The sequence below is a fragment of the Equus quagga genome, chromosome 4, assembly GCF_021613505.1.
Source record: "Equus quagga isolate Etosha38 chromosome 4, UCLA_HA_Equagga_1.0, whole genome shotgun sequence".
Classification (NCBI taxonomy): domain Eukaryota; kingdom Metazoa; phylum Chordata; class Mammalia; order Perissodactyla; family Equidae; genus Equus; species Equus quagga.
The window spans coordinates 65,451,529-65,477,203 of record NC_060270.1 but is presented as its reverse complement, the minus strand read 5'-3'; the positions used below and the strand labels follow the sequence as shown (position 1 = coordinate 65,477,203).

The 25,675-nt window shown below is 50.7% G+C and overlaps 1 protein-coding gene and 1 long non-coding RNA gene across 2 annotated transcripts in view; one reads left to right on the top strand and one right to left on the bottom strand.

Annotated features, from left to right (window-relative positions):
* The window catches only part of GYPC (glycophorin C (Gerbich blood group)), a 44,338-nt gene extending 36,085 nt beyond the window's left edge, over window positions 1-8,253 (top strand). The window contains exons 2-3 of the mRNA XM_046659550.1: window positions 5,746-5,805; window positions 7,530-8,253. Of these exons, the coding sequence (XP_046515506.1) occupies window positions 5,746-5,805; window positions 7,530-7,726 (257 nt within the window). The 3' untranslated portion in view covers window positions 7,727-8,253. The remainder of the gene's footprint in view (window positions 1-5,745; window positions 5,806-7,529) is intronic.
* A 2,187-nt stretch (window positions 8,254-10,440) lies between these two features.
* On the bottom strand, window positions 10,441-25,153 carry LOC124237892 (uncharacterized). The gene is made up of 5 exons (XR_006888174.1): window positions 25,074-25,153; window positions 24,490-24,616; window positions 21,724-21,754; window positions 17,425-17,538; window positions 10,441-15,721 (listed from the first exon to the last, which is right to left on the bottom strand). It is a non-coding gene; the product is annotated as an uncharacterized LOC124237892 (long non-coding RNA).
* Between the last annotated feature and the right edge of the window lie 522 nt (window positions 25,154-25,675).

The window sequence follows — 25,675 nt, the reverse complement described above, 5'->3', positions numbered from 1 at the left end:
CATCTTCCTCTTCGGAGAACACCTAGGCCTCCTAGTCTGAAGCATCGTCACTCTCAACTCGAAGGAACTAACTCTCTCTGTGCCTGAATTCTCCCCTTTTGCTGGACCAAGCGGACCATGGGAAACAGGAAGTGAGGCTCTTCCCCCGCGGTCCCTGAGGCAGAAGGAGAAACCATTAGAGATGGACCAGGGGATGTGAAGACAAAGCTTGCAGGAGAGAAGAGAACTTCCTAGCACAGCTTCATCTGAAAACACAGAGACGGGGGTTCTTGGTGGCGACAGAGGAAGGTCAGCTTGCATCTGAAGGGCCCCCGCCTGACCACTGCTCTCCATCAACATCTGAGAAACACCGCCAGCATCTCCCCTCCCCTAAGGATCCAGCTGCCGCTAAAGTCCTATCTTGTTAGCTGTGCCCAAGCTGCCAGCTGGAGCTGAGAATGTCACCCACATGGAGAAGGGCAGCACCGGTGTGCCCTGCGGCCTCCCAGGGACTGCCGCCTTTGACCGCAGAACAGGCAGCTGGCCACTCTGTGGACCTGGAGACTCAGCAGGGATTTGGCGGCAGCCGAATTGCCGATTGCGCAGGAGAAAAGCTGTTCCCAAGCGCGGCTGTGGGAACGCACACAGGTTGGGGCCGGGGCGTCCCAGGTCAGAGCACAGGCTGTGCCCTTTTGTGGCTGTGAGATTCAGACAAGTTAGTTACTTGTGCTCTTTGGGCAAGCATTTCATTATCAGTAACTTAAAGAAAGGAAACCCTTCCCTCTGGCAGGCTGCTGTAGGATTAAACGAGGGAGCCCTGCAGCAGCTTCAGCCAGTGCCCATGCCTGGTAACTGCACAGGGGCAGCCCCCACCTCCTCTGCCTCATAAGGACAAGTGAACCCCCAGGACACATGGCATCACTTCCATCGCTGGGGAGCATTCTTCCACACCTGAAATTTCCAGAGGTCTCTGTGAGTGGTTGGCCTGCCTCCTGCACCCCTCTGCCCCCGGCCACCCCGGGAGGCGTCACTTCCCTGAACATGAGTTTGGGAGCAGGACCGCCCTTCCCTTTCCTCTCCCTCTCCAGATCCATAAGGTCACAGGAAGCATCTGTTGTCCCCACACTTGGCCACATAGCCCCGGCCTTGGCCTTGAGGTGAGACCTGCAGCTGGATGGCCACATGTAGGGGGAAGGGCTTCAGAAGCCCAGAGCTGTCCACAACTTTACCGCCATCACCCACATCAGCTTTCCTGGGCACAAAGCTGTGTTTTGCTCTCTATCTGCCTGACTCTTTCTTTCTTTTTTTTTTACAACTGTTGCCAATCTTTTTTTTTTTTTCTGCTTTATCTCCCCAAACCCCCCTGTACACAGTTTTGTATAACTTAGTTGCAGGTCCTTCTAGTTGTGAGATGTGGGACGCCGCCTCAACGTGGTCTGACGAGCGGTGCCATGTCCACGCCCAGGATCCAAACCCTGTGGCGCTGCAGTGGAGCGCGTGAACTTAACCGCTCGGCCACAGAGCCGGCCCCTGCCTGACCCTTTCTTGATGTCGTAGTTGGATGCCCCTTGAACCTGACACTATGGGACTAAGGATTTGGTTTATCCCCTCTTGTAGTGTTGTTGTCTAAATCATGGTTTCCAAAGATCGTGGTGAGTGAGCCTTGCTAAGAACTGCCCTTTACGTTGTGACTCAGATGCGTGTGCTTGTGGTGTGTGCGCAGATGGAATCAGAGCTCCACAACCTGGACTACAGGCAATGCCGGATGCTTCCGGAGCTCTCGGCTCTGTCTCCTCTCTCTCTCTTTGTCTCTCTCTCTTTCTTTCTTCTCTCTCTCCCCATCTCTCTCTCCTTCCTCCCACCCTCCTCCCCTCTCCCTCTCTCCCTCCCTCTGTCTCCCTCTCTCTGGTTGGGCCCACTAGTGGGCAGGGACTTGCTGTTTGACAAACACTGCCCTAAATCAGTCTTCAGTCACAGTCATGCCTCCCAGGGAAACCGTAAGCCCCCTGAAGTCAGAGAGTCACTCTCCATTTCTGGGAAGCTCCCCGGGTCCCTGCAGTAATGCTGGGAACACACAGACTCAGCACAAGGGCTTGTGTCAGTGTCCGCCAGGATAACACCAGGCCAGGATAACTCCACGGCCAGCGTCCATCCTCTGCATGGACTCCTCACACCTGTCAGCTGGTCACTTAGGGGGCTGGCATTGAATTATGTGCGAATGAGAGTGTTAATAAGAATCAGAATCAAAATAGTGGCTCCAACTGAGTAAATACCTATTCTGAGCCACGTACCATGGAGTTGTTGTCTACGTAATATATATATAATATTTATCTCGTGTGCATATCATTTCTAATCCCGTCCACAGCTGGGTATGGTTCTCTTTGTTTAACATATGCAGAAACTAAAGCCAATCAAAGTTAACATTTTGCTGAATACACTGCTGTTAAATTGGTCAAGCCAGGATTTAAACCAAAAGCTGTCACCACAATGGTGTGGACAGTGCAGGGTGCAGTTGGAGTCTCGGTTCCCCAGAAGGGACGAGCCTTTCAAATGTCCAGCAGCTGTGCCAGGTGCCAGGCCCACAGGCTGGCCAGTGTGGAGCCGTGAGCTGGCGGACACAGTGCTGGGATTGCAGATCCTCCTTTCGGGTGGGGGCTGCAACCTTGAGGAGAGCTGGGAGGGAAAGATGGGGGGCGCTCTGGGTCTCCACAGAAGGGCTGGGGCCTCTCACACCCATCCCATCTCGGGGCCGGACACTTTGTTTCTGATGTCTGACCCACGCCTTGCTCTGCCATAAACGCATCCCTAAGGCTGCCCATAGGCCCTCTCCGCCAATTCCTGAGCTCAGAATGATCCTAATCCCAGCCACATGCCTACCCTTCAACCCCAGCAACGGGTGGACCTCCATTCCAGGTTCCTAATCCTGTCGCAGCTAAACCATCAACAGCCCAGGCAGGATCTGAGCTCACTCCAGCCAGCCTTTCCCGAATATCCTGTATCATTGCTGCTGGCTGAATGGACACAGCACAAGGTCATGTGGCTGATGAGGGCTCTCACCCCACCACCTCTAGAGGCAAGAGATCAAAATCCAGGCTTCAGGCGCCTCAGTGCCCTGGGTGGCAAGCAGACATTCAGGGAGAAAGCCGAGAACCAGGGAGAGTGGGCACTGGTGGGGTGCCGAGCTCTCTGCCATCTGTGCAGCGAACTCCATTCATCCTTCGAGGGCCAATCCTGAAACAGCGCCCTTTGGGAGGCCATCTCTTCCACCAGCAGTTCTCAACCCCACGCGTACATCAGAGCCACCCAGAGGCCCGCCACCACAGGCGGCTGGCCCCCGGCTCAGTGTTTCCCATACAGCAGGTCTGAGGTGGGTCCCGAGAATCTGCATTTCTAACAGCCGCCAGGAAATGCTGCTCGTCCAGGGAGCGCCCTTTGAGAGCCACCACCTTACACCATCCCCACCTTCCCAGAGGGTCCGAGCCCCCTCCTCTGGGCCAGCTCTGACCTGTGTGGCGGTTATGGCCACGCTGAAGCTGCACTACTCTGCAGTCAGTCACGTTGTGCACCCTGAGCAAATTCAGCCCCGCACACCAGGAGGGGCATTGGGGGAGAGCAGGCGTTCCTGTCCCCACCCCCACCCCACCCCGGCGGGGCAGCGTGTGCGCAAAGAGCACGGGGCCTGGGAGCCTCCACAGTGCTTCCTCCAAGGTCCGGGGCCCACCTGCCCCAGCCCACCTGGCCTGTGCACATGCTTCTCGCACTCTAATGGACAGATTTGGGTACAGGGTCTCTAAACACAACCCAAGAAATTCACCCCAAGCGATTCAAGCCAAATACCTCATCCGGTGCTCACCCAGCCTTGCAGGGCCAAGAGCGCTGACTCCACGCTGCAGTCAGCTCACGCCTGCCTCTGGTGTTAGCCGTGTGACCTGGGGGAAACAGGAAATCTTTTCTGGGACTCGGCTTCCAGATCTGTCAAAGGGGAGTAATACTGACTGCTGCCCAATGGGACTGTCAGGGGGACTAAATGAGTTAAAGCCTGCCGGATGCAGAGAGCAGTGCCTGTGCCTGGCCAGCAATCGCTAACGGTTTTTAAAGGAAGAGGAAGTCGCAGTCCCTTCTAACCCTGGCTGCGCTGGACAAACTGGCATAAGAAATGCTGTCGCCACCTGGCACATTCCTCAGGGCAGTTCTGGGTATTGAGCTTCTGTGACCATCCTCACCGACGAAGTCAGGCGCTCCTGGTCCTTACTGAATGTGACGTGCTCACTGACTGAGGCAGCTCTGGAACGCCTGCCAGGGTCTGAATCCATCCATCTGCACATGCACGCATTTATTCCTGCACTCATGCATTCAGAAATGTTTAATGAGGACCTACTGTGTGCTAGAAACACAGGCTGCACTTGTGCCCCCTGGGTCTCAGGGTCGGCCATCCACTTGAACCCCCCACCCCCACTCCTGAGGTCTCGGTGCTGTGAAGCCATTTGAAGGCTGAGCTGTCCTGCCTGTCCCCCCCTCGCCCACCCCAACTCCTCCTGTGTGCCTGCTCTGTTTCTGTGCGAACTCGAGGCCTTGTGTCATGGTCTCCCCCACCTCCGGGCTCAGTGCTGGCCCCGGAGCCCTGGCCTCCCTGCTCCTCCAGGCCTCCAGCCTGGAGCCTCTGCTTCGCTCCCACCTCTGTCCCACCAGCAGCCGATTTCCTATCAGAAAGTTGCATCTGGCAGCTGCACTGGGGAGAATGACCTCATTGCGCTATAATTAAAGTGATTATCTGAGCGGAAATGACTATTATGAAGCAGCCTCTCTGTTCTAATATGCATCGCCGTTGTAATGGGAACATGGGATTTCCATGTTAACACCAATACTTCCGTGGTCTAATGAGTCCTTCCTCTCACTCCTCTCCCGAAGGAGACGGAGACCTTCTGTGTAGCAGCTCGAGGCGATGTGCAGGTTCCTGCTCTGCCTGAGGTCCTGGCGCTCCAGCCAGACCACTGAGCTTCGGAAAAGCACTCAGTGACCCAGATAGCACCACGGGCAGGGCCTCCACATAGGAGAGTCCACGCAGAAGCCTGGAGAGGGATCTCAGGCAGGAACCTCCTGACAGGAGCCCTGCTGGGAGGGACTTCTTCCAGAGAGAAAAGAGGCCATGCAGGCCTGGGGCGAGAGCGCAGGCTGAGTTCCGGCCACCAGCGGACGAGCTGCTGACCGCAGACACATCCCTCTGAGCCTCAGTGTCCTCCCTGTGAAATGGGCTGATAATATCCTGCGCCTTACTGTGAAGACCACGTGGCACGACAGATGGAAGGCAACTTAACCAACACCCAGCATGTGCAGACACTGCACTAATGGTCTGTTTTAACCATTATCATGAGAAAAGCTGATGCCTGGGAGGCAGGTGATGCTGGCCCTAAACACAGCGACAGTGCCTGCCATCCTGCCCAGCACTGGGCTCTCCTGGGCATCTGCAGGTGCAGGCACAGCTCTCAGCCAGGGATACCGTGGGGAGCCCAGCCCTCATGCTGCCTGCACGCTCCCAGAGATGCCCGAATGGGGTCTGACACCCTTGGTGGTTCATGCGGGGCTCTCCTGGGCCCAGCTCTGCGCACCCTCAGCCAGAGGCCCGTTGCTGCCCTGCGCTGCTTCCTGTCCACCCTGGGCCGGTTCACAGAGCCGCTCCCGTGGGGCAGAGGCTGCGGCTCTGCTGAGAGGCACCCAGGTGTGGGGAGCCTTCCTGTCTCACCTCGAGCTCTTCTATTCTGTCCACAGAGCCCAACTCCCCCTGGATTTCCTTGACGCAGAGCCAGACAGACATCGCCATCATTTCAGGTGAGCCGTTCTGGGGCCCGTCAAGCGGCCAGGAGGGTCAGAGAAGACGCCCAGGGAGAACCCACCTGAGGACGGGGGCAGGGGTGGTTGTGGCCAGTGCTTTCCCTCCCTGAAGGTGGTCCCGAATGTAGATTGGATAGTCTGACCCTGTAAGAAAATGTCCAACGTGGTGTCCCAGGGGGTGAGGGTGACACAAGAGAGGTCCCCATGTCAGGACCCCCTTGGGTCCCAAGGTCCACAGGGATTGGGGGCTGGAGAGAGAGCAGCTCTGGCAAGGGAGGTGTGGGTGGCTGGTGGGAGGACGGCCAGGGCTCCCTGGACTTCTCCTCTGTCTCACTCGTCCCACACTATTCCCTGCCCTGGGTCTCACACCCATCCCTCCACCCTGAAGGGAGTCTGACCCCGCCCTGGCCTTGCTTCAGACCTGTACCGAACCCTGCTGGACACAGCTGTGACCCCAAACTGTGTTTCAGGATCCACCACGTTTAGGAGGGGTAGCTTGCTGTCTCCTTCTGGGGCTCACACTTCTCACTAACTCACTCAGAGCCCCAGGAACGGCTGCACTCAGACGTCAATCAATAAAAGCAGGCGATCCCAGACTCCCGTTCCAGGCCACCAAACCCGCGCTCTGCGCCTCGCTGGACCACTGACCCTTCTTTTTCTCAGACAATAGTGTTAACATCATGCAGACAGAAGGGCCCCTGAAGGCAGTAGGAAGTTTAGGACATTGTTCCTCAAAGGTGGGACTCAAGAACAGTTTTAGCCTCCCATGCTCTCTAACAGCCACTCCCCAAGGCCCCCAAATAAAATAAACCCTCCCAAGTCAAGACAGAGGGCTCGTTCTGTAGCTTCAAAGCAAAGACCTGAACTCAAAACCCCCATGAGGCTGCCACACTCAAACCCCTTCGAAAACTCGCCAGTCTTCCCCCCCAGCCCACCAGCACACGGCACTGCACCACCCGGCCCTGCTGCCCTGCCCGGCCCTCAGGCCTCACCTCCTGACCCTCCTGAGTCCAAACAGAAAGGAAGGCCTGGCGGCTCCCCACACCCTGCCTCTGCACAGCGGCCTCCAGGATCCCCTCCCTCTTCAGTCCTTTGCTGGGTCAAGCCCTGTTCCCCTGCCAGGCTCATCACAGATGCCCGCACCCAGGAGCTCAGCGGAGCAGGAGAGGGGTGAGCAGTGAAACCACACTGCAGCCAACCCATCCCCAGGCCAGCTGTTGTCCCCTGTCGTTTCCCGCTCTGTGGCCCGCTTAAGGCAGCCAGCTGGGCCAGTTTGAGTACCCTGCCCCAGGAAACTCCTCAGTTGAGCTTGTCCTGGTTTTAAAACTGGAAGTTCTGAGTCCTGTGAAACTCTCAGTTTTAGGCAAATCCACATAGTTGCATTACGCAAATTATGCACATAGTTCTGTTCTCCACAGACTGTGAGTGCCTCTGAGCAAGGACGGTTCTGGGATGCTGTTCCAGCCTCAGTCTGCAGGGTGCTGAGTGAAGGGCAGGAGGGAGAGAGGACAGGAGGGAGGGGCAAGGTTAGATGGGCACAGATGAAAGCGCACACCAGCAGGGGAAGAGGGGCCAGAACGGGCGGCCTGTCTGAGGTTGACATTGGGTGTAGTGGCCTGTGTGCACACTACACACAGCACAACCCCTGTGGGTCGGGACGCCCTGCCCCAGGTCCCAGATGCCTGCCCCAGACAGAGCCGTGTGCTTCTTCCCTCCTGCAGGTGTGATCACCACTGTGGCGGTCGTCCTCATCTGCCTCCTTGTCATCATGCTACGCTACGTGTACCGGCAAAGGGGCACGTACCACACCAACGAGGCCAAGGGCACAGAGTTTGCTGAGAGCGCAGACATGGCCCTGCAGGACGACCCGTCCCTCCAGGATGCCGGTGACAGCAGCAGAAAGGAATACTTTATCTGAGGGGCACCAGACCTCACCTCCCCCAGTGCCTCCTCCACCTCCATGGGAGAAAATGCACCCCGCCACCCCACCCCGCCACCTGCACCCCCAGGCAGGCCGCGACAGCACCCACCTCCTCCCGAGATTTGCGCCTGGCCTGGGAACACAATGTGCCGACCCAGGAAGGAGGGACAAAAGGAGGAGGAGGAATTGAGCCAGGAGAGGCCTCTCCCAGGGACCCAGGGACGCAGTGGCCACCCAGGATGCTGGCATTTTCCTTGCCAGAGAAAGTCTGGGTCCTCCTGGGCAGCATAGTTTGCCATCTGAGTGGTATGAAAGTCCTCGCTGGGTGTGAGCCGGGTGGGTGGGCCTGGGGCCGGGAAGCGAGGCCGTGAGTCATCAGGACGCTTACGGGGGAAATGGCATCAAATGTCAGGGCTTGACATTTGGGGGAGCAGCAGGTGCTGGAGCTCAAAGGCACCTCTGCCTCCCATCGATCCAGCTCTAAACGATTGGAAATAAATTGGAGACGTATGTGGGCATTCAGAGTGAAGCAGCATTACTGTAATGTCTGGGGAAAGGTGAACCGCCCGGGCGTGCCCTCTGCCTAGGCATGTCTGCGTGCTCCTGTGTGCATGGGGCTGCACGCCCCACTTTTGGCTCCACTAGCCAGTTCTCAGGGAGCACGGTACAGAGTGCCCCTGGGCACACTGAGGGAGGGAGGGACCAGTGACCAGCATTCCTCTTCCTCACACAGGCACCAGCTTCTGGAAACAAATGTAAGGATGGAACATTCCTCTAGAAATAGGCTGCCCCAGCCGCCAGGGCACTGGCCGAAGCGTTGATTCTCTAATGCACGGTATTAGGAAAAATAGCCCTGTTAGGAAAATACACGTGAACCATCCTTCCTGGAATAACAGTAGCTGGAGCGCAGGCTGCAGAGCCCACTCCCTAGGTTTGGGCCCTGGCTCCTCCGTTCCTGGACCTGGGACCTTGGGCAACTTGCGTGACCTCTCTGGCCACCGTGTCCCTCATCCCTCAAGTGGACAGGACACTATGGTCTGACTCTCAGGGTTGATGGCAGGAACAAATATGTCCAGTAACTGGTGCTGGATACATAGGATGTATGTACTGGTTACTGACATTACCTCACCACACCACTTCCAAACGCTTCCCGAGGAATCACCGTAATGTAAAATGAACGTCCTAACCTTCACCTTTCAGGATTCTTTCTGAGACTCTCAGCAGTTCAGCAATCAGTCAGAGATCAGCAGCCCAGAGATTAAAGACTGCAGCCCGGCTGCAGGGAGCTCCCTAGGGCTCCGATTTCTTGAGGCTGCACCATTTACACCTGGGCATCAGCAAAGAAGTCCCGCATCGCTCTCCCTAGGGAGATAACGGAATCTGAGTCAGTCCGGAATGGCCACCAACCACAGGAGCTGCAAGTTATAGGGCTGTCATGGGAGAGAGAAGCAGAGAGAACAAAAGAAGGTGGTGACGGTAGAAACTTGGTCCAAAGGCGAGACGTCTCCCTGGGTGACCAAGCTCACTGGCCCTGCACTTCCTCATTTCTCGAATAAAGGGTCTGGCCCCATCCACATGTTCCAAACTCTGATCCATGGAGCACCAGCTTGGCAAAATGTTGGTAAACAGCCCAAACAAAAGAAGTGCTCCATGTGCAGATAAATTGGAAAGTTATATACTAAGCAAAGTTAAACCAGTGCAAGGCTTCCCAGCATCTTTATGTTCCAGCGTGTGCTGACTCCTGGGCGTGGGGGGTGGGGAAAGTAATGCAGCATTTCCCAAATGGATTTAGCCAGAGATCCCATTTCTTCCTAGAATACCTGTTACAAACTTGTGGGCCAAGGGTTCCTGGGCACACTTTTGGGAAACACTAAACTAAACGACTTCTAAAATCCCTTCCTGTTGTGATATCACTTCAGGTTTTTGAGACTGTGCGGGCATATGGCCTCGTCGGCAAAGATTTTCAGCACAGATCATGGCCCAGTGGGCACAGAGAAGGCACCCAGAACTCACAGCAGACATGCCTTGCTTACCAAAGATTCCAGGGAGAGGCTGAGCCAGAGCCCCCGAGCCTCCCTGAGGGCTGGAGCCTGTGTGGGGAAGAGGAATGCTGGTCACTCCTCCCTCCCTCCCTCTGCTGGCCCAGGGGAGCCATCTGCCCTGACTGTGCTCTCTGAGACTGGCCCCTGGAGCTGGACTCCCTGGCCCCTCCCCACCCCTCCCTCACCCTCCCCTTGTCCTCACCCTCCTTGCCTACCCAGTGTCCTGGAAAACTGTATGGAAGCACAGCCCACTCCCCAGCACACTGGGTCCTCAGCCCAGCCAGAACCAGATGCAGTGGTGACATGGAAGCTGCAGAGCTGGGTCATCCACGGTGGCCCAGTCCAGATGCCACTCAGGAGGGAGCTGTCACAGGCTAACTGCAGAGGCAAGAGCACCACACCGAGTAGAGCAACTCAGTGAGATGATGTGCACGTGTGTGCGCATACATGCATCCAGTACACACTGGCATGCAAATAAACGCTGCTCCCTCAGGCCAGGGAGCCACTTTGGTCCCTCCGCACCAATGTAGAAAGGCATTATGCAGCATACCTGCAACAAATGCTGATGGGCAAACACGCACACACCAAGTCTTGGGAGGTAGAGAGGAGAGGAAGAGAGTGGAAGGTGGGGGAAGGGGGGCTGGAAGAGGAGGGAGAAGAGCACTCTGGGAAATCCCAGCTTCTCTGCACGCGGTTCTGCCTTCCAGCCTCTCAATAACCCTGGCAGGTGGATGGCCTCATTCTCCCTTTAGACCCGTAGAAACTGAGATTCAGGAAGATCGAAGGGCTTGCCGGAGGTCACACAGCTCCTAACGGCCAGGGGGGCATTTGAACGCAAGTGTGTCTGACCAGCAGGCTGGAGTGAGGTGAATCAGCAGGAGCTCCTTGTGGGAGCTGAGCAGGCCCACCAGGACTCAGGGATGCTGAAATGCTCCCAGTGCTGGCTCAGTGCTGGGATCTCCGCCATCTCGTGGCCCTGGCCAGCGGTGACCTGGCGTCCTGGGCCAACAACCCCATTCCTGGTGTGGGCTGGCCTGGTCAGCTCTGGGTGGTGAGAGTTGGTGACAAGGTGGAGTCCTGGGCTCTGGGCCCTTGGCGGAATGATTAGCAAGATGAAGATGGTTTTCAGGGTAACCACACATCATCCACACCTTAAGCCCCAAGAATCTCTCCACCCGGGTCACTCTCATCAGAGAGGAAATGATCAGCTAGATTACAGCACAGCAAAACATCCAGACTAATCCTTCTTGAATGATTCGTGCTTTTAAAAAGTTTTAAACCCCAAAATAAGAGTATTTAATGATGAAATTTCAAACTCAGAGACAAATCGATCAATGCACATTGTGTTTGTGTGTCTGAGTCCACAACTGCAATCCACGAACATGCATTAGGTGCCTCTGTAAGTGTGGGGATGACGGCTGAATATAACAGGCCCCGCTTCAAGGGGTTCATGGCTCGGTGGAGAAGATAAACATGCAAATGTAGGCAGCCCTAAGGTGTTCTGGATGCCGTGAGGGAAGTGATCCAGATAAATGTGAACACCAAGGAGAAGTGGAGGGGCAGGTTCCACCTGGGGAACAAGCGGAGTTGGAAAAGACTGCAGAGGAGAGGGCGGTTTGGGTTGGGGCACCGTAAACTGAGGCTGGACCACGGAGGGCCTTGGGCCCAGGCTAAGAAATAGGACTTCGCCCCATGGGCAATAGGGAACCGCTGAAGGAACAGGTCGGTCTTTGTCATAAGGACATGGGAATGATCAAATTCAACAGAACACAAGATCAAATGCACTGTGGAAATGTACAAGGGGGCTTCTAAAGGCTGATCCAGGTTTGGACCCTGCCCAGGGGCTGGAGACACGCCTCATGCACGCCCACTGCTCCAGCGGCCCAGTTGTCGAGTCTGGATGTCCCCTGACCCGACCCCTCCTGCCTGGTGGAAGACACATCCCCTCTGTCCACCAGAAGAAAGGGCAGCAGGTCAGGGCTCCAAGCCAACCGCTCTGTAAATATGAGAGAGAACGGCCTTCCGTGGGAGGGACTCCCAGTGGTTTTGTCCTGTGTGTGTCCTCGGGGAGAGACATTGCTCAATCGTTTTCCGTTCTCTGCCTGAGCACTTTTATCATCACAGCAATGGAATGATTTAGGGCCCACAGGATTTGAACGGGCCCGGCCCATGGACAGAACTGCAGGCACTGCAGTGTTTGCACTTTAACACGTCAACATATCATGGAAAGAGTGTGGTTCTGGAGTGAGATGGGGGGGGAACAAAAATCTCCCCTCTGGCACTAACGAGCTCTGTGACGTGGGAAGAGTTACTTAACTTCTCTGCTTCAGTTCTAATCAACAAAGTGAAGATAAAAATATTTGCATTTTAGGGTGTTTTGAATATAAAATCCAATAAGGATATGAGCGTGTGAGGACCTGTGAAGGCTACGCAACGTGACCTGCTTGCCTGTAACACTTCGTGGCTGCTGACAGAAGCCGCAAGGCTCCTGGGTCCAAGACGGAGAGCTTTGTTACCCTCAGCACAACAAGGGCATGAGCATCAGCATGTTGCCTCAGTTCTCCTTGTCCCCCAGTCCCACGTGGCAGTGTGGACAGTCCCAGACGGATGCTTGCCCACATGGCAGGTTGAGTTCCAGAAGAGGAGCCCTGAGCTAGCGAAGCAGAGACTCTCAATGGGGAGTGAGCAGGCCTGCCCTCTGCTCTGGGGGAGGCCCTTCCTCCATCTTCCAAGGCTGCTTGCTACACAAACATCCCTGAAAAGGTAGTCCAGAGCAAAGGGCAGGTCGTGCCTCACTCGCAAGATATGAGAAGTGTGAGAAGCCCATGGAGAGCAGAGCGTCTGGCCTGCGAGCGCTCAGGAGACACTTGTTGAATAAACGTGCACATGCGTGTACCCCTGGCAACACGCGAAGTAACTGGGCTCAGAACCCTTTAAAGCACCCTGCCTTCTCACCAGCAAGCCAGAAAGCATCTTCCACTTCTTGAGACCTATGAGGGAGTTTCAAGCAGAAAGCTTTTCTCCATCCCTTTGCGTGAGAGAGAGGGCTGCAGGCTTGGGTGTTTTTATTGGTTTGCTATCACATAACAAATCAGGGCACACACTGCGGGAATGTCGCAGTCTGTGGATGAATTCAGACCCCCGGAGCCCTGGCATTGAGGCTGCACGGAATTCGCCAGCCTCTATTTCTAAGGTCCTCCTGTGATCCAAAAATCTCTTCCGGCCAACATTAAAGATCTTTAAAGATGCTTAAGATAAGCAGTCCTTCTGGTCTTTAACGTCAAACCAAACACTCTGGCCACCTCTTAGTTTTCAGATAGCTAAAATTATTATTCTTTTTCTCTCCAAGTCAAAAAGTACTTAGCAAGCAGTTCTATATTCAGCGCTCTCAACATGAGCACTCTGTGGACCTCGGAGATACCCCAGGGGCAGGCCGTGCCTTCCTCCAGCGAAGGAGCATTGAATTCACAGCTGTTGTCCATTAGACATTGTCCTCTATGGGTTACAAGTGGAGACATCAGGACAGAATGATGGTGAGCATCCGGACCTCAGCATCCGGGCAGTGATGCACCTTCGTGCATTCCATCATTCTTTCCACACATGTTCTCTGGGTTTATGCTACACTGCAGGCACAGTGCCAGAGATTTAGAGGCGAGCCAGGCCCAGCCACTGCCCTGGAGGACACTCACCACAACAGAAAACGTGTTCAATCTGCTCAGGCTGTGAAAGTCCACAGTGGAAGGAGATCTTAAGGCCTGAGTGAGGTCAGGGAAGGATCCTTGGAGGAGAAATTCTGAGCCTGGTTCTGAAGGAGTGAGCAGGATGAAGGAGTGAGAAATGCAGAGAAACAGAGGTGCGTGTAGAAACTTCCGGTGTGCTGTTATACCTGGAACGTGAGTCCTGTGCAGAAGTGAACAGGATGAGGCTGGATCCAGAGACCACAAAGAACCAGGTAATGGGGGGTCTGGCTGCCATTCTTTGGGGCCTGGATGTTGCCTTGTGGGTGGGAGAGAGACCTTGGAAGGACTTACAGGAGTGAACAGGGTGCAGATATGGTCAGATTTGCAAAACATGTTAGCAGTTAACATTGAAGATGAGTGAGAGGTGTACTCTGGAAGAAAGATGGTCTAGAAATTGCTGAGGCCTGAATAGGAAAAAGCACCCTATAACAGATCCCTTAGGACAGAAGCAAAGCCCACTTTTGACACAACTGTGAATCCACCTGACTCTGCCTTGGTTATGGGAGGCCGTGTGTACAGAAGACCATAGCCGCTGCAACCGAAGTGCAGAATAGATCTGTTGGGTTCATGGATGAAGACTGCCCATCCGCCTTTGTCACTGAACTCTGCACAAGGTCTTCTGACCTCTGAAGCAAGGTCTTCAGCATTCTGTGGACACATTTTCTGCTCCTCTGGGACAAAAGATACCTGGCTAGAATCCAAGAGGGGAAACACAAACGGGTTGAGAAGGGCTGCCTCTTACAGCCTGCCGACAGGGCATTTGAGACGCCCAGGGAAGGCATTCCACCTAAATTTTCAACCTCAAGTAAACCAGAAATTCCACAATTCAAGTTTTATTCTTTAGGATGAAGTATTGCAAAGCCCTCGGCCACACACATCCTTCCAGGCACGGGGGAAGCAGAGGGAAGAGCGAGGCTCTGCACAACCCTCTTCTCTGTGCAGAGGACTCAGGGCACCGGAGTCTTGGGGTGGGACAGCTGGGCATGTTTGCAGAGGGCAGGATGGAGGCAGGAGGCCGGAAAAGGTAGATGTTTCTTAATTCATTGATTTACAAAGGCTCAGCTCTGACACCCCTCTCAGGTCGGAACTCCACCCTGGCCCACATAGGACTATGATACAGAAAGGAGGCAAAACAACCAACTCCACACAAGGCCACAGAAACCAATATGGGTGCTGATGTCCAACCTTCTAATTTCCCTAGGAGAAGACATGGGGTCTTGGAGACTCCGGAGGGGGCAGGCTCACATTTGTTGTAGATACCTGCACCCGGGCGATGCTGGCACCTGCTCACCACTGGGCGCCTGTGGACGCCCTCCCACCGCCTGTGTGCCTGGCAGGCATCGCCAGTTGATTATAACGCTCTCCCACTCTGCCAGGCTGAGCGGCACCATCCTCCCCACACCCCACTCCAGGCGGCCTCTGCCAGACCCAGCTGCGGCCTGACCTTTGAAGTGAACCTGTTGCTGGCTTCTTGCAGTTGCTGTCGCTAGCTGAAGGAGACAGTTGCTTCCTGGGAGAGGACGTGGGGCAAGGGCAGGAGGCTGTCCTCTTTGAGCCTGGACTTCCTCATCAATAAAAAGGGAGGAAAAGCCCGCCCTCTCTTCCTTATGAAACTGCAGAACGGGCCAAGGCCGTGAGACACGGAGCTGCCCAGGAGGGACAAGGAGCCTTCTGCCACAGGTCTTCTTCCACTCCTTTCAATGCCCTCTTGAAATGTACCGCCAGAAAGATATTTTTCCTTGTTTATATGAAGGGTTTTCTCACCCACTCACAGAGATTTTTGAGTCTCAAAAAGAAAACAAGGCTGGAGTGTTTGAACAGCCGAGCTGAGCTGGAATTCTTGGCAGCCACCAGCAGCTGCCCCCCAGGGAGGTGGAAGAAGTTCTCTGACTCGCTCATTCCACCCACTATTAATCACCTGCCATTGAAAGGTGACTCCAAGAGGAAAAAATGTGCCCCGGCATTACTACTCAAAGAAACACAAAAATAAAATGCATGCGTACCTCACGCTTGAGCCTGCTAATGACTGCAGAGCCCGTCTAACAGAGTCTTACTGAGGCCACCAGGGGCCCCGGGGCACCCGCCGGGGAGGGTGGGCATGAGCGTACCTTCGAGGGCAGTGCACTTGGCAGTGTGCTGAGAATCTTGTAAATGTCCACTTTCTTTGATCCAGAAATTCCACCTCTGGAAGTCTATCCTGAGAAAATATCCTGAAATACACACCAAGACTTGAGTTTAAGAAAAGGTCCATAATAGCTCTATTTACGGTAAGGAGAACGTGGAACTGTTTAAGTGTTTATCATTAAGTGAATGTTAAGAGAATTAGGATGCAGACTCGCAATTAGATATTCTGCAGCAATCAAATGATGTTATGGGGAATTTTTAACAGGTTAGGGAAATGCTTGAGATATAATGTTAAGTGAAAAACATTAAAATACACAATATACCAGTTCCAAACTCAGGCAAGCTAAAAAGGCTCAGAAAAGCTCGGGAAGCCCACCCCCGTACTAATGTAACTACTCAGGCTGCTAAGACCATCGAGAGGCGTTTCCACCGGAATCGAGGAAGCTTTTCTGAGACTCCGGCCCTTTGGAGCTTCAGTGCAGCCTCCGCCCTCCTTGCCCTCAGGATGAGGTGCCTTCATGGGCTCCCTCACCCTGCCCTCCACCTCCTGTCAAAGTGTCCATAGGTGGCACTGCAAGGCCCCCAAGTCCCCTGAGAGTCTGCAGACCAGGCCTCTCCCTCTCTGCATAATCCTTAATCCAGAGGGCCTTAGCTCCTAAGCAGAGGTTCTTCAGTGACAGTAATAGCCACGGGTCATTGTTTTCTGATATTTTCCTCCTATCAAGTACTTTTCCAAATATTCTGCCAAAAATATACAATCAGAGAAAAAGCAGTATAAATTAAATGCACCTCACCCAAGAATTGGCACTGTTGTAAATGCAGAGTATTCTATAGCCCATCCTCCCCGCTGAGCCCTGGGGCTGTGAACCCCTCTGCAAATTCCCCTCGTGAGGGCTGTCTACCCAGGAGGGGTGGTCTCTGGAACCGAACAGAGAAACAGTACAGGAGTGTTGCCCAAACTACAAAGGCACACGGAAAGTGCTCGAGACACAGGCCCGGCCACACTGCTCGGTAGACATGTCATCCATATTGGGAAGCTGACTGGGTGTGGGGCTGGTGAGATGGGAGACGACCAGGAGGCGCAGCTGCTGGAAGGCACAGTGGGGGTTCTACAGGCCAGCTCTCTCACTGAACAGACGGGAGACTAAAGGAAGACGGAGTGAGGGCTTGTCTGATGCAACACCATGCAGTGGAGGTGAGCCATGACTAACATTTCTAAGTTTACTGAGCACCTATCATGTACTCAGTACGCACTATTAACCCATTTAATCCTCACAACAATCCTTTGAGGTGGGTGTTGTTATTTTCTCTCCATTTCACAGATGAGGAAATTGAGACACAAAGACATTAGGAAGCTCATCCAGATTGTGTAGCACGACGTGGCTGAGGCAGGATTTGAATGTAGGTTTCATCCTGTGCACTTAATCATTACACGATTTTTTGGAAACTGCTGATTCAGAAGAGCTACGCTGCATTTCTAGAAGCCTGCAGTTGGTGGGCCTGCAGAACTGCTCTAAGGGTGCCCAGAGGGCCATCCCGTCCAGCATGAGGTGAGGGTGTGCATCTGCAGCCCTGACCAGCCAAGCCAGCATCCCTGTCTGCTGAGAGCTGGTATTTATTCCAACTGATATAGTGCTTTCCCAAGCAAACTCCCAGAGGCCAGGCAAACACATTCTCAGAGATACCCAGCAAGTTATCCGTTCTTTAGGATTTCCCCGCTTCATCAGGGATGTCTGCATGGGATGGGGTAATGGAAGAGGGAAGATACTGCCTTCCAGAAAGATCCTACCTGGATGAAGACACTCAATTCTCAGGATAACAGGAAACCCGAGGGATGGTGTTGTCCAGGAGCCAAGTCAGGGAGCTTTTTCATGGCCATGGTAGAGCAGAACTTTGTGGGGCCCTGCGGGGGCAGAACACCACCTTACACCAGGGCAGGAGAATGCGCCCTCACTCCAAGCCCCAGAGCACGTGGAGAGAATGTCCCGTGTGCCTGCTCCTGTGTGCACACTGTGTCTGCAGGGATGATGGTCAGCTCTCAAGGAGGCCATAGATACAGAGACAGTGATAGAGAGGAACCTCGAAATGCAACACAGCTTGCTAAGTAAAGGGACAGAGGGGATGACAGGATGTTTCCACACATGACCCAGATGAGAATGGGATGGGGAAGAGAAACAAAGGAAAAGGGAAAGGATGGAAGGGAAAAGAAGGGTTGGCCGAGCAAAGCTTCTTAGAGGAAGAACTCTGCTTGTCAGTCTGGAAAGATAAGTAGAAATTACTGAGTTATCAATTATTTGCATTAACAAAGGGGAATTTCAGACAGAGGTGGGTGACGGGCAGAGGTGGATGTGGCATACCCAGGGTCCTAGGAGAATGCTCACGAACAGCCTTGAGAGTCAAGCGAGGAAGTGTGCATTTGGTCTGTAATCAATGGGCCCCTCTGGAAGATTCTGAGCAGGGGGTGGCCCAATCAGATTTATGACTTACAAACATTACTTTTAGTGTCATGAGAGATGGACTAGATGGAATCTTCCCCCTCCACAGGCCAAAGTGATGGAAAGTCTCACCACTTTTTAAATCTCTAACTGGGAAAAATACATTCTCTCTAGAAAAGAAGTTAACAGCATGTGAACACCTTCCCTGGGTGTCTCTCCTTGTCTCCCTGGGTAACTCCTTAACCCTCACCTACTATACGTTAGCACCCACCAACACAAAAATGCCCACAGCACGTGAGCCTCAGTCCCCTTCTCAGATTAGGTGACAAAGAAAATCTAGGCCCCAAGATCATGCAGCACACAAAGGTCATTTAATTTATTATTAACATCATTTTTATATGCTTTTAGAAGTAATGGCTCCAGTCAAGACGGAACGAGTAAATGCCCTCCTTAGATGCATCACCTCTATTCTAAACATCTGGTAATAAGAGATAAAGCAGAAAAGAGAGAAGGCAGCCTCAAAAGCGAGAAAGACATTTCTGTGGAGTCAGAAAAGGAATAGAGATGCAGAGAGGCTCTGGCTTGCTGGCTCAGAAACAGCTCTGGCTGGGGACCAGGAAGTAAAGGCCTGAGAAGGGAGACCCAGAGTTCAGAGATCAGGAATTTTAGACAAAACTCACCTCCTGAGCACGAAGACGGATGAGCAAAATTAAGTTCACACCTTGACACACCCTACTGAAACCACAGAAGAGTGGGGAAAAGAGACATTGTCTCCAAAGGAATAACCGCCAGGCTAACAGTTGACTTCTCAACAGCAGCAAAGGAAGTCAGCGGGCAATGGATTATCTGAATGTGTGAGTGAAAATCATCCAGAAGTGACAGATGGAAAAAAAAGAAGTCAGGTGCTGAAAGGTATACAGAGGATTGAGTAAGGAAATCTAACATACATCTAGTCAGATTTCTAGAAGAAGAGAGAAATGGAAAGGGGCAACAGCTAGCTGGGAATTTCCCAGGATTAACAGAAGACACCAATCTTCAGAATACAGAAATCTCATAGATTCCCAAGATGAAAGCAAAGAGCTCACACTAGGCCCATTGTAGTAAAATTGCGAAACAGTGAACACAATGAGTATATATTAGAGGTAATGAGAGAGAAAATATAGATTGAATTTAAAAATATCAACAATTATTTTGACAGATAACTTCTCAAAACAAAAAAGGAAACCATAAAAAATGAAATAATACTTTCAAAGAGAAAGTAGAGAAAACTTCAACCTGGAATTGTATACTTATCAAAACTATCTTTTAAGAACAAGAAAAAAGAAAGACATTTTCAGACAAATAAACTCTCACCAAAGGAAATTCTAAAATAATTCAAAAAGAGGAAAGAATCTCAGATGGAAAGTATAAGATGCAAGATAAAATAATAAACAAAAATGTGGTAAATATATAAGGAAATCTAAACAAAAGCTAACTTTATAAAACAATAATAATAATGTCTCATGAGCTTAGAAAAGTGAAACAACTAAAATATTGGATGTCCACACCATATTTAGAAAGGGTAGTTAAAATTAAAATATTCTTGGGTCTTGTTTGGGAAAATGACAACAATATTAATTAAATTTTGGCTTTGATAAGTTAAATATACATATTAAATAAAATAACAGAAAAAAGTATAAATTCTAAACTAGAGGCAAAAATGGAGTGAGAAAAAATATTCAATCAATTCAAAATAAAGCAAGAAAAATAAACATAGAAAAGGTCAGACAGACAAAAAGTATAAAGTAGGTTATTGGAAATCAATCCAATTACATCAGAAATATAATAAAAGTAAATTTATTACACTCCATTTAAAATAAGAGATTGTCAAAATAGAAAAGTAAAACAGAGGCTATTTATAAGAAACAAAACTAAAACATATTGACACAGAAAGAATAAAACTAAAACAGTAAAAAAAAAAAAATCCTGCAAATATTGATTCCCCCAAAAGCTAGGATAACACCTATAAACTTAGATGCGTCTAAAAATATGGTCTCGAAATACATAAAGCAAAAACTGACACAGCTGCAAGGAGAAATAAACCAATCCAGAATTATTTTAGGAGTTATTGACACAACTGTTTGGGGAAAAGCTAAATTAAATAAGCAAAAAAAAAAAAAAAATACCCAAAAAACCGGAGACATGAAAGATTTGAAAAACAAATCAATCTTGATATGACAGAGATTAGATGGATAGATAGATAGATAGATAGGTAGATAGATAGGTAGATAGATAGATAACCAGTTAATATTCATGGCATTCAACGTTGAAAAATGCACATTCTGTTCAAGTGCACATGGAATAGTCACTAAAAAAAGTACACGTGGGATATTTACAAAAATATTTACTTTTAAAGGATTGGTATCCAGGTATCTTACAAAGTACATTCTCTGACCACAATGTAATTAAGTTAGAAATCAATAACAAAGATAATTACTATACGTATGTAAATTCAACAACATACTTCTGAATAACACCCGAGTCAAAAAAGAAATCATAATGGATATTAGAAAACACTCAAAACTGGAAGATAGTAAAAGATTGTATATCAAAATGTAATCGGATGCTAATTTTATATGTAGATGCAATTTTATAGCCTTAAATATTAATATTAGGAACAAGAGAGACTGTACGTAATGACCTAAGCATCTGACTTGTGAAGAACAGAACACACCTAAAGAAAATGGGAAGAAGAGTGTACTAAAGACGAAGGCAAACATGAGTGAAAAATAAGCTCATACAATCGAGAGAAAAATAACGCCAAAGACTGGTTATTTGAAAAGACCAATTTTAAAACCTGAGGCAGAAGTAATCAAGAAAGACATGAGAGAAGCCATAAATAAATAGGAGTAAAACAGAAAACATAACTTTCTTGCAGATATTAAAAAAGCAATACAAGGATATTATGAGGAACATTATAACAATAAAGTTGAAAACTTAGATGAAATGTACAAATTCATAAAAAATATAACTTACCAATATACTGAGGAAAAGTGAAAAACAGAAATTCTGAGTGGTCCTATAATCATTAAAGAAAGCTCACCAAGAGTTAAGACTGTCCCACAGAGAGATCACCAGGTCCACGGGATTCCTCAGAGAGCTATACCAAACATCCACAAGATACACGATTCTGCTTCACTCAGACTCTTTCAGAGAAAAGGCACTAGCTCACTTATGAGGTGGGCATAAACGATACTAGAACCAACCACGACGGTGTAAGGAAATAAAATTACAGACACTCTGTGTTTCATGAATATAGATGTAAGAAATCCTTAAAAATATACTAGCAAACTGAATCCAGCAATAGATATGAAAGCTTAGATATCATGACCACATTGAGTTTATTCTAGTAACGCACAGTTGATTTAACACTTAAAAAAATCAATAAATGAAAGTCATGATTAACAAAGGAAAAATGTCATAGGCTTATTTATCAGATTCAGAAAAAGCATTTGATAAAATGTAGCATATATTCATTATAAAAATCCTTAGCAAGCTAGAAATAGAAGGAAATTTGCTCAACCTTATAACGAAAACATCTTATATAAGAGTGACAAGCGGAAAATGTTTCCTTAAGACTAGGAATAGGTAAAGGACCCACTCTCATCACTTACCTTGAACATCACACGGGAGGTCCCAGCTGGCCTAGTAAGGCAAGGAAAAAAAATGTCATTGGTCAAGAAGAACCCAAACAGTCATTATTTGCAAATAATATAACTGTCCTTATAGAAAACCCAGAGAATTTACAGATGAATTATTGTATTAATAAGAGAGTTTATAAGATTACTGGATACAAGATTAGTTTTTTTAAACTGAATTTCTATATACTAACAATAAATGTTTAAAAAAAATGTTGCTTTTATAAGTATCATTTAAGATTGTCGCGAATATGAAGTCCACAAAAAAAATCTAACAGAAGACATAGATGACCTCTATGGACAAAATTAGAAATTCAATTAAAAGACATCCAAGACTCTCAGTTATTTCCGTCTTCACTGCATTCCAATCAAAACACAGTAGTGGTTGAGACTCCCGTTGGTTTTGCTGTGTTGTATCTATGGTTGTGCAACCGGATGTGCTGTTTCTAATATTTGCTTGGAAGAGCAAAGAATAGGAATGGCCAAGATAGACCTGAAGAAGAAAACCAGGCGAGGAGACTTGCCCCGTCCCATCCTAAGGGTTCGTACAGATCTCAGGTGAGTAGGGAATGAGACAGTGGGGCAGGAGGGGAGAAAAAGGCAGATGGAGATGAACAGAGAATCAAGAAACAGACCCGTACAGGAAACCTAGTTTACGACAGAGCTAGCATTGCACTTGCATGAGAAAAATTGGACCTTTGAGGAAATAAAGAATACACAGATTCCATCTATCTTTCCCTTTATTTGGACTTGTTACTCCCCGTCATTGGTGTGGTATCTCTGAGACCACAGGAGAGGCATGGCTCTGGGGTGCTGGTGAGTCTGAGCGGATGACAAGGATGGTTCTGCAACCAGTGGAAAACCACAAACAGGATGTGGCTGCTGCCACGGGAGGGGACTGTCATTGCTGTGGCAAAGAGGCACTGCTGGGGGACGCTCCCAGGGACAGGGAGTCCACAAGAAACAAGGAGCGAGCCTCTTCTGTCCCCTGCAGCCCCGCAGTCGCCCCACAGCGCCCCTGATTGGTGGATCCTAACAAGGAGCAGCTGGCAACGCAGACGGTTTGCAGAGTCCTGACCTCAGCATCACAAGCTGAAGTATAGACAGGATGGTTTGGGGCTGAGAAACAGGCGCTTGATATTAAACTGGTACGATCACAAGATTAAGAGTCCCAGAGACACGGGGCCTTGGTTTCCTCTGGTTTATTCCCTGTTTGTCTGTGCCTCTGTCCACATTTTGCTCCAAGTTGTTCTTCATGTCAGGCCTTTCCTCAGACTCCCCACCACGACCCTGCTCATTCTTCAAGGCACAAGCCAAATGGTCACCCCATCCAGAGTGCTTCCCCGGACACCGTGGGAGCTCGGCTCCAGGCACTCACCCTCTCCTTCAGCCTTCGCCTTCTCAAGGCAGGTGGAGGGCCCTGGGACATCAGCAGGCTGGGGGCACGTCACCAGGACTCAGGCTTGGGTCAGGGGCTTCAGTCCTGACGCGTGATGGGGAAACACGGTCTCTTCCCGCCTGATGTTAAGATAGGCCCGAGCCCAGCGAGGCTGAATGGAAAGAAGCCTGTACTTTGCTCTAGCAGTGCGTGGGCAAGACTCCTCCTGAGACGGGTCAACCAAAGCACCCATCACTGCGAAATATGGCTCCACCACGTCCTGCCTACCTGGAAGCCCCCGCTGTCCATCTTCCCAAAACACCGGGGGACCATTAGCATGAGGACCAATACCACATTTGCTGCAAAGCCGCACTGAGTCAGCGAATGAAGCGAAGCAAGCGAAAGCAGTGCGTTACAGCAGTCAGTGCTGCCGGTTACGGAACCCAACCCCAGCTCTCCCCGCCACTCCCAGGGCAGGAGGAGCGCAGAGGACATGTCAACAAAAGCCATGGCAGCAGTGACAATGACAGGAACAAGAGCAAGCTATTATTTAATGTGCTGAGGACTACGCTTGATAAGCATTATCTCATTTCATTCTCACAACAGCATCAGGAGATAAACATAATCAGCCTCACCGGAGAAATTAAAGCTCTGAGACTCAGGGAGTAAATCATAAAACAAACAAAAAACGCCTGCCCAGGGTGACAAAGCTGGTAAGTGGCATTGGGGGACACTGTCCTCAGCAATCAGTTCAAGCTCAAGGCAACGACGGGACTGGTTCTCCTAACAAATCCAGCTGGCCCGCAGTGCTATGTGAGGCAGCCTGGGCCGCTGGAACACAATATCGTAGACTGGGGGCTTAAACAGCGTTTATTCCTCACAGCTCTGGAGAAGGGCCTTCCGAGACCAGGGAGCCGGCACGGTCAGGTTCTGCGGAGGGCCCGCTGCCTGGCCTGCATCTTCACACAGTGGAGGGACAAAGGGCCAGTGAGAGCCAAGCTCTCTGGTCTCTTAGAAGGGCTCTCATCCCATCAAGCGGGCCTCACTCTCGTGACCTCGACAGAGTGTTCAGGGTTTGTCACCCTCACACATGCCACTTTGGTGTATCGATTAAAATAATCGAGCCAAAGGCACTTGAAAAACAGCAAATGCAGGGAGAGGCTTTCTCTGAATTCCTTTGTCTATCTAAAGCCAGACCCTCCTCCAAAAGGAACTCGGTGGCCTCAGATGCCCTCCCTGGGAGTTTCATCAACCAGGAACAACCAACTCGTCACAGGAGAGGACACTAGAGGTCACCATCACACCAGACCAACTTTGTCACAAACTAAGACACTTCCCGTCTGTCCTTTTCAGGGCCCAGTCACCTTTCCTGAAAATCCGCCACCCTCCTCTCAGTGGCGTCCGTCCTCCGCCCCTTCCCACGGAGATGGCACACGAGCTCTCGAATCGCACTGCTGCTTTTGAGCATTCACTTCTTTTCCTGAGATGCTCCTGTGCACATAATATTAAAAATTAATACATTTGTATACCTTTCTCTTATTAATTTGCCTGGTGTAAGATGATTTTATAGACCCAGCTACTGAACCAAGGAGGAAAGAGGGAAAATCCTTCTTCCCCTGCAACCTCGTCTAGCCCAGCTTACATCCCAAAGGCACGATCTCCAACACCATCACACTGGGAGTTACGGCTTCAACACGTGAATTTGGGGGGAACGCAAACATTTAGATCACACAGGTGAGTTCCTCTGTCTCTCCCTATCAGAAATGTCCCAGAGCCTGCCCCACACCCAGCCCTTCTTCAGGAACATGCCCTCTCCCGCCCTCCTCTGAGATTTACCGAGGAGCCATCGTGTTCACGGAGACTCACTCTGTGGCTACAGTTGATTGGTCCAGGGGACCCAAATCAAATCAATCAAGGAACACACAGAATTTAGAGGTAGGAAACCTACTTTCCGGAGAGTGAGGTGCGGGCAAATCAGCAGCATTACAGATGCAGGTGCCAACGCCTGGGCTCCCTCAACCCCACCTCCCCTCCAGCTCCCTTCTGCCACGCAGAGTCTAGAGAAGTCAGCCAAGGGATTAAACTGCTTACTGTGCATTGTTCCAAGGCAACTCACCAACAAAATATAAATAGCTCAGCTAACACTGGCAACAGCCGACCGGAAAGGCAGGCAGAGGCCATTGATAAGCTGGCTGCAGAATCTCAGGCCTGAGAATGTCACCCCAAGTACCCTAAGAGCAGAAAATGCCCAGATATATAATGGGGCCACCTGCTGAGCAACAGGTGGGGGTGAACGTGGTGAAGCAGGGGCTGCAAGAGGCTATCCGAGCTGGCTAGATTCAGTCAGTAAGTATTGAGCAGGTCAAATCAAATCAAATCAAATGAAGTCACCCCCAATCTCAACCTCTTTATGAAGAGAGAAGAGGCTTGGGAAGGGAGACGAGAGTGAGTGACCACGTTTCAGCTGTTCTCAGGGGGAGCAGGAGAGTCTGCAATCATTTATTCAAAAATAAAATAAATAAATAAGCACTGCCCTCAAGGAACAGAGAA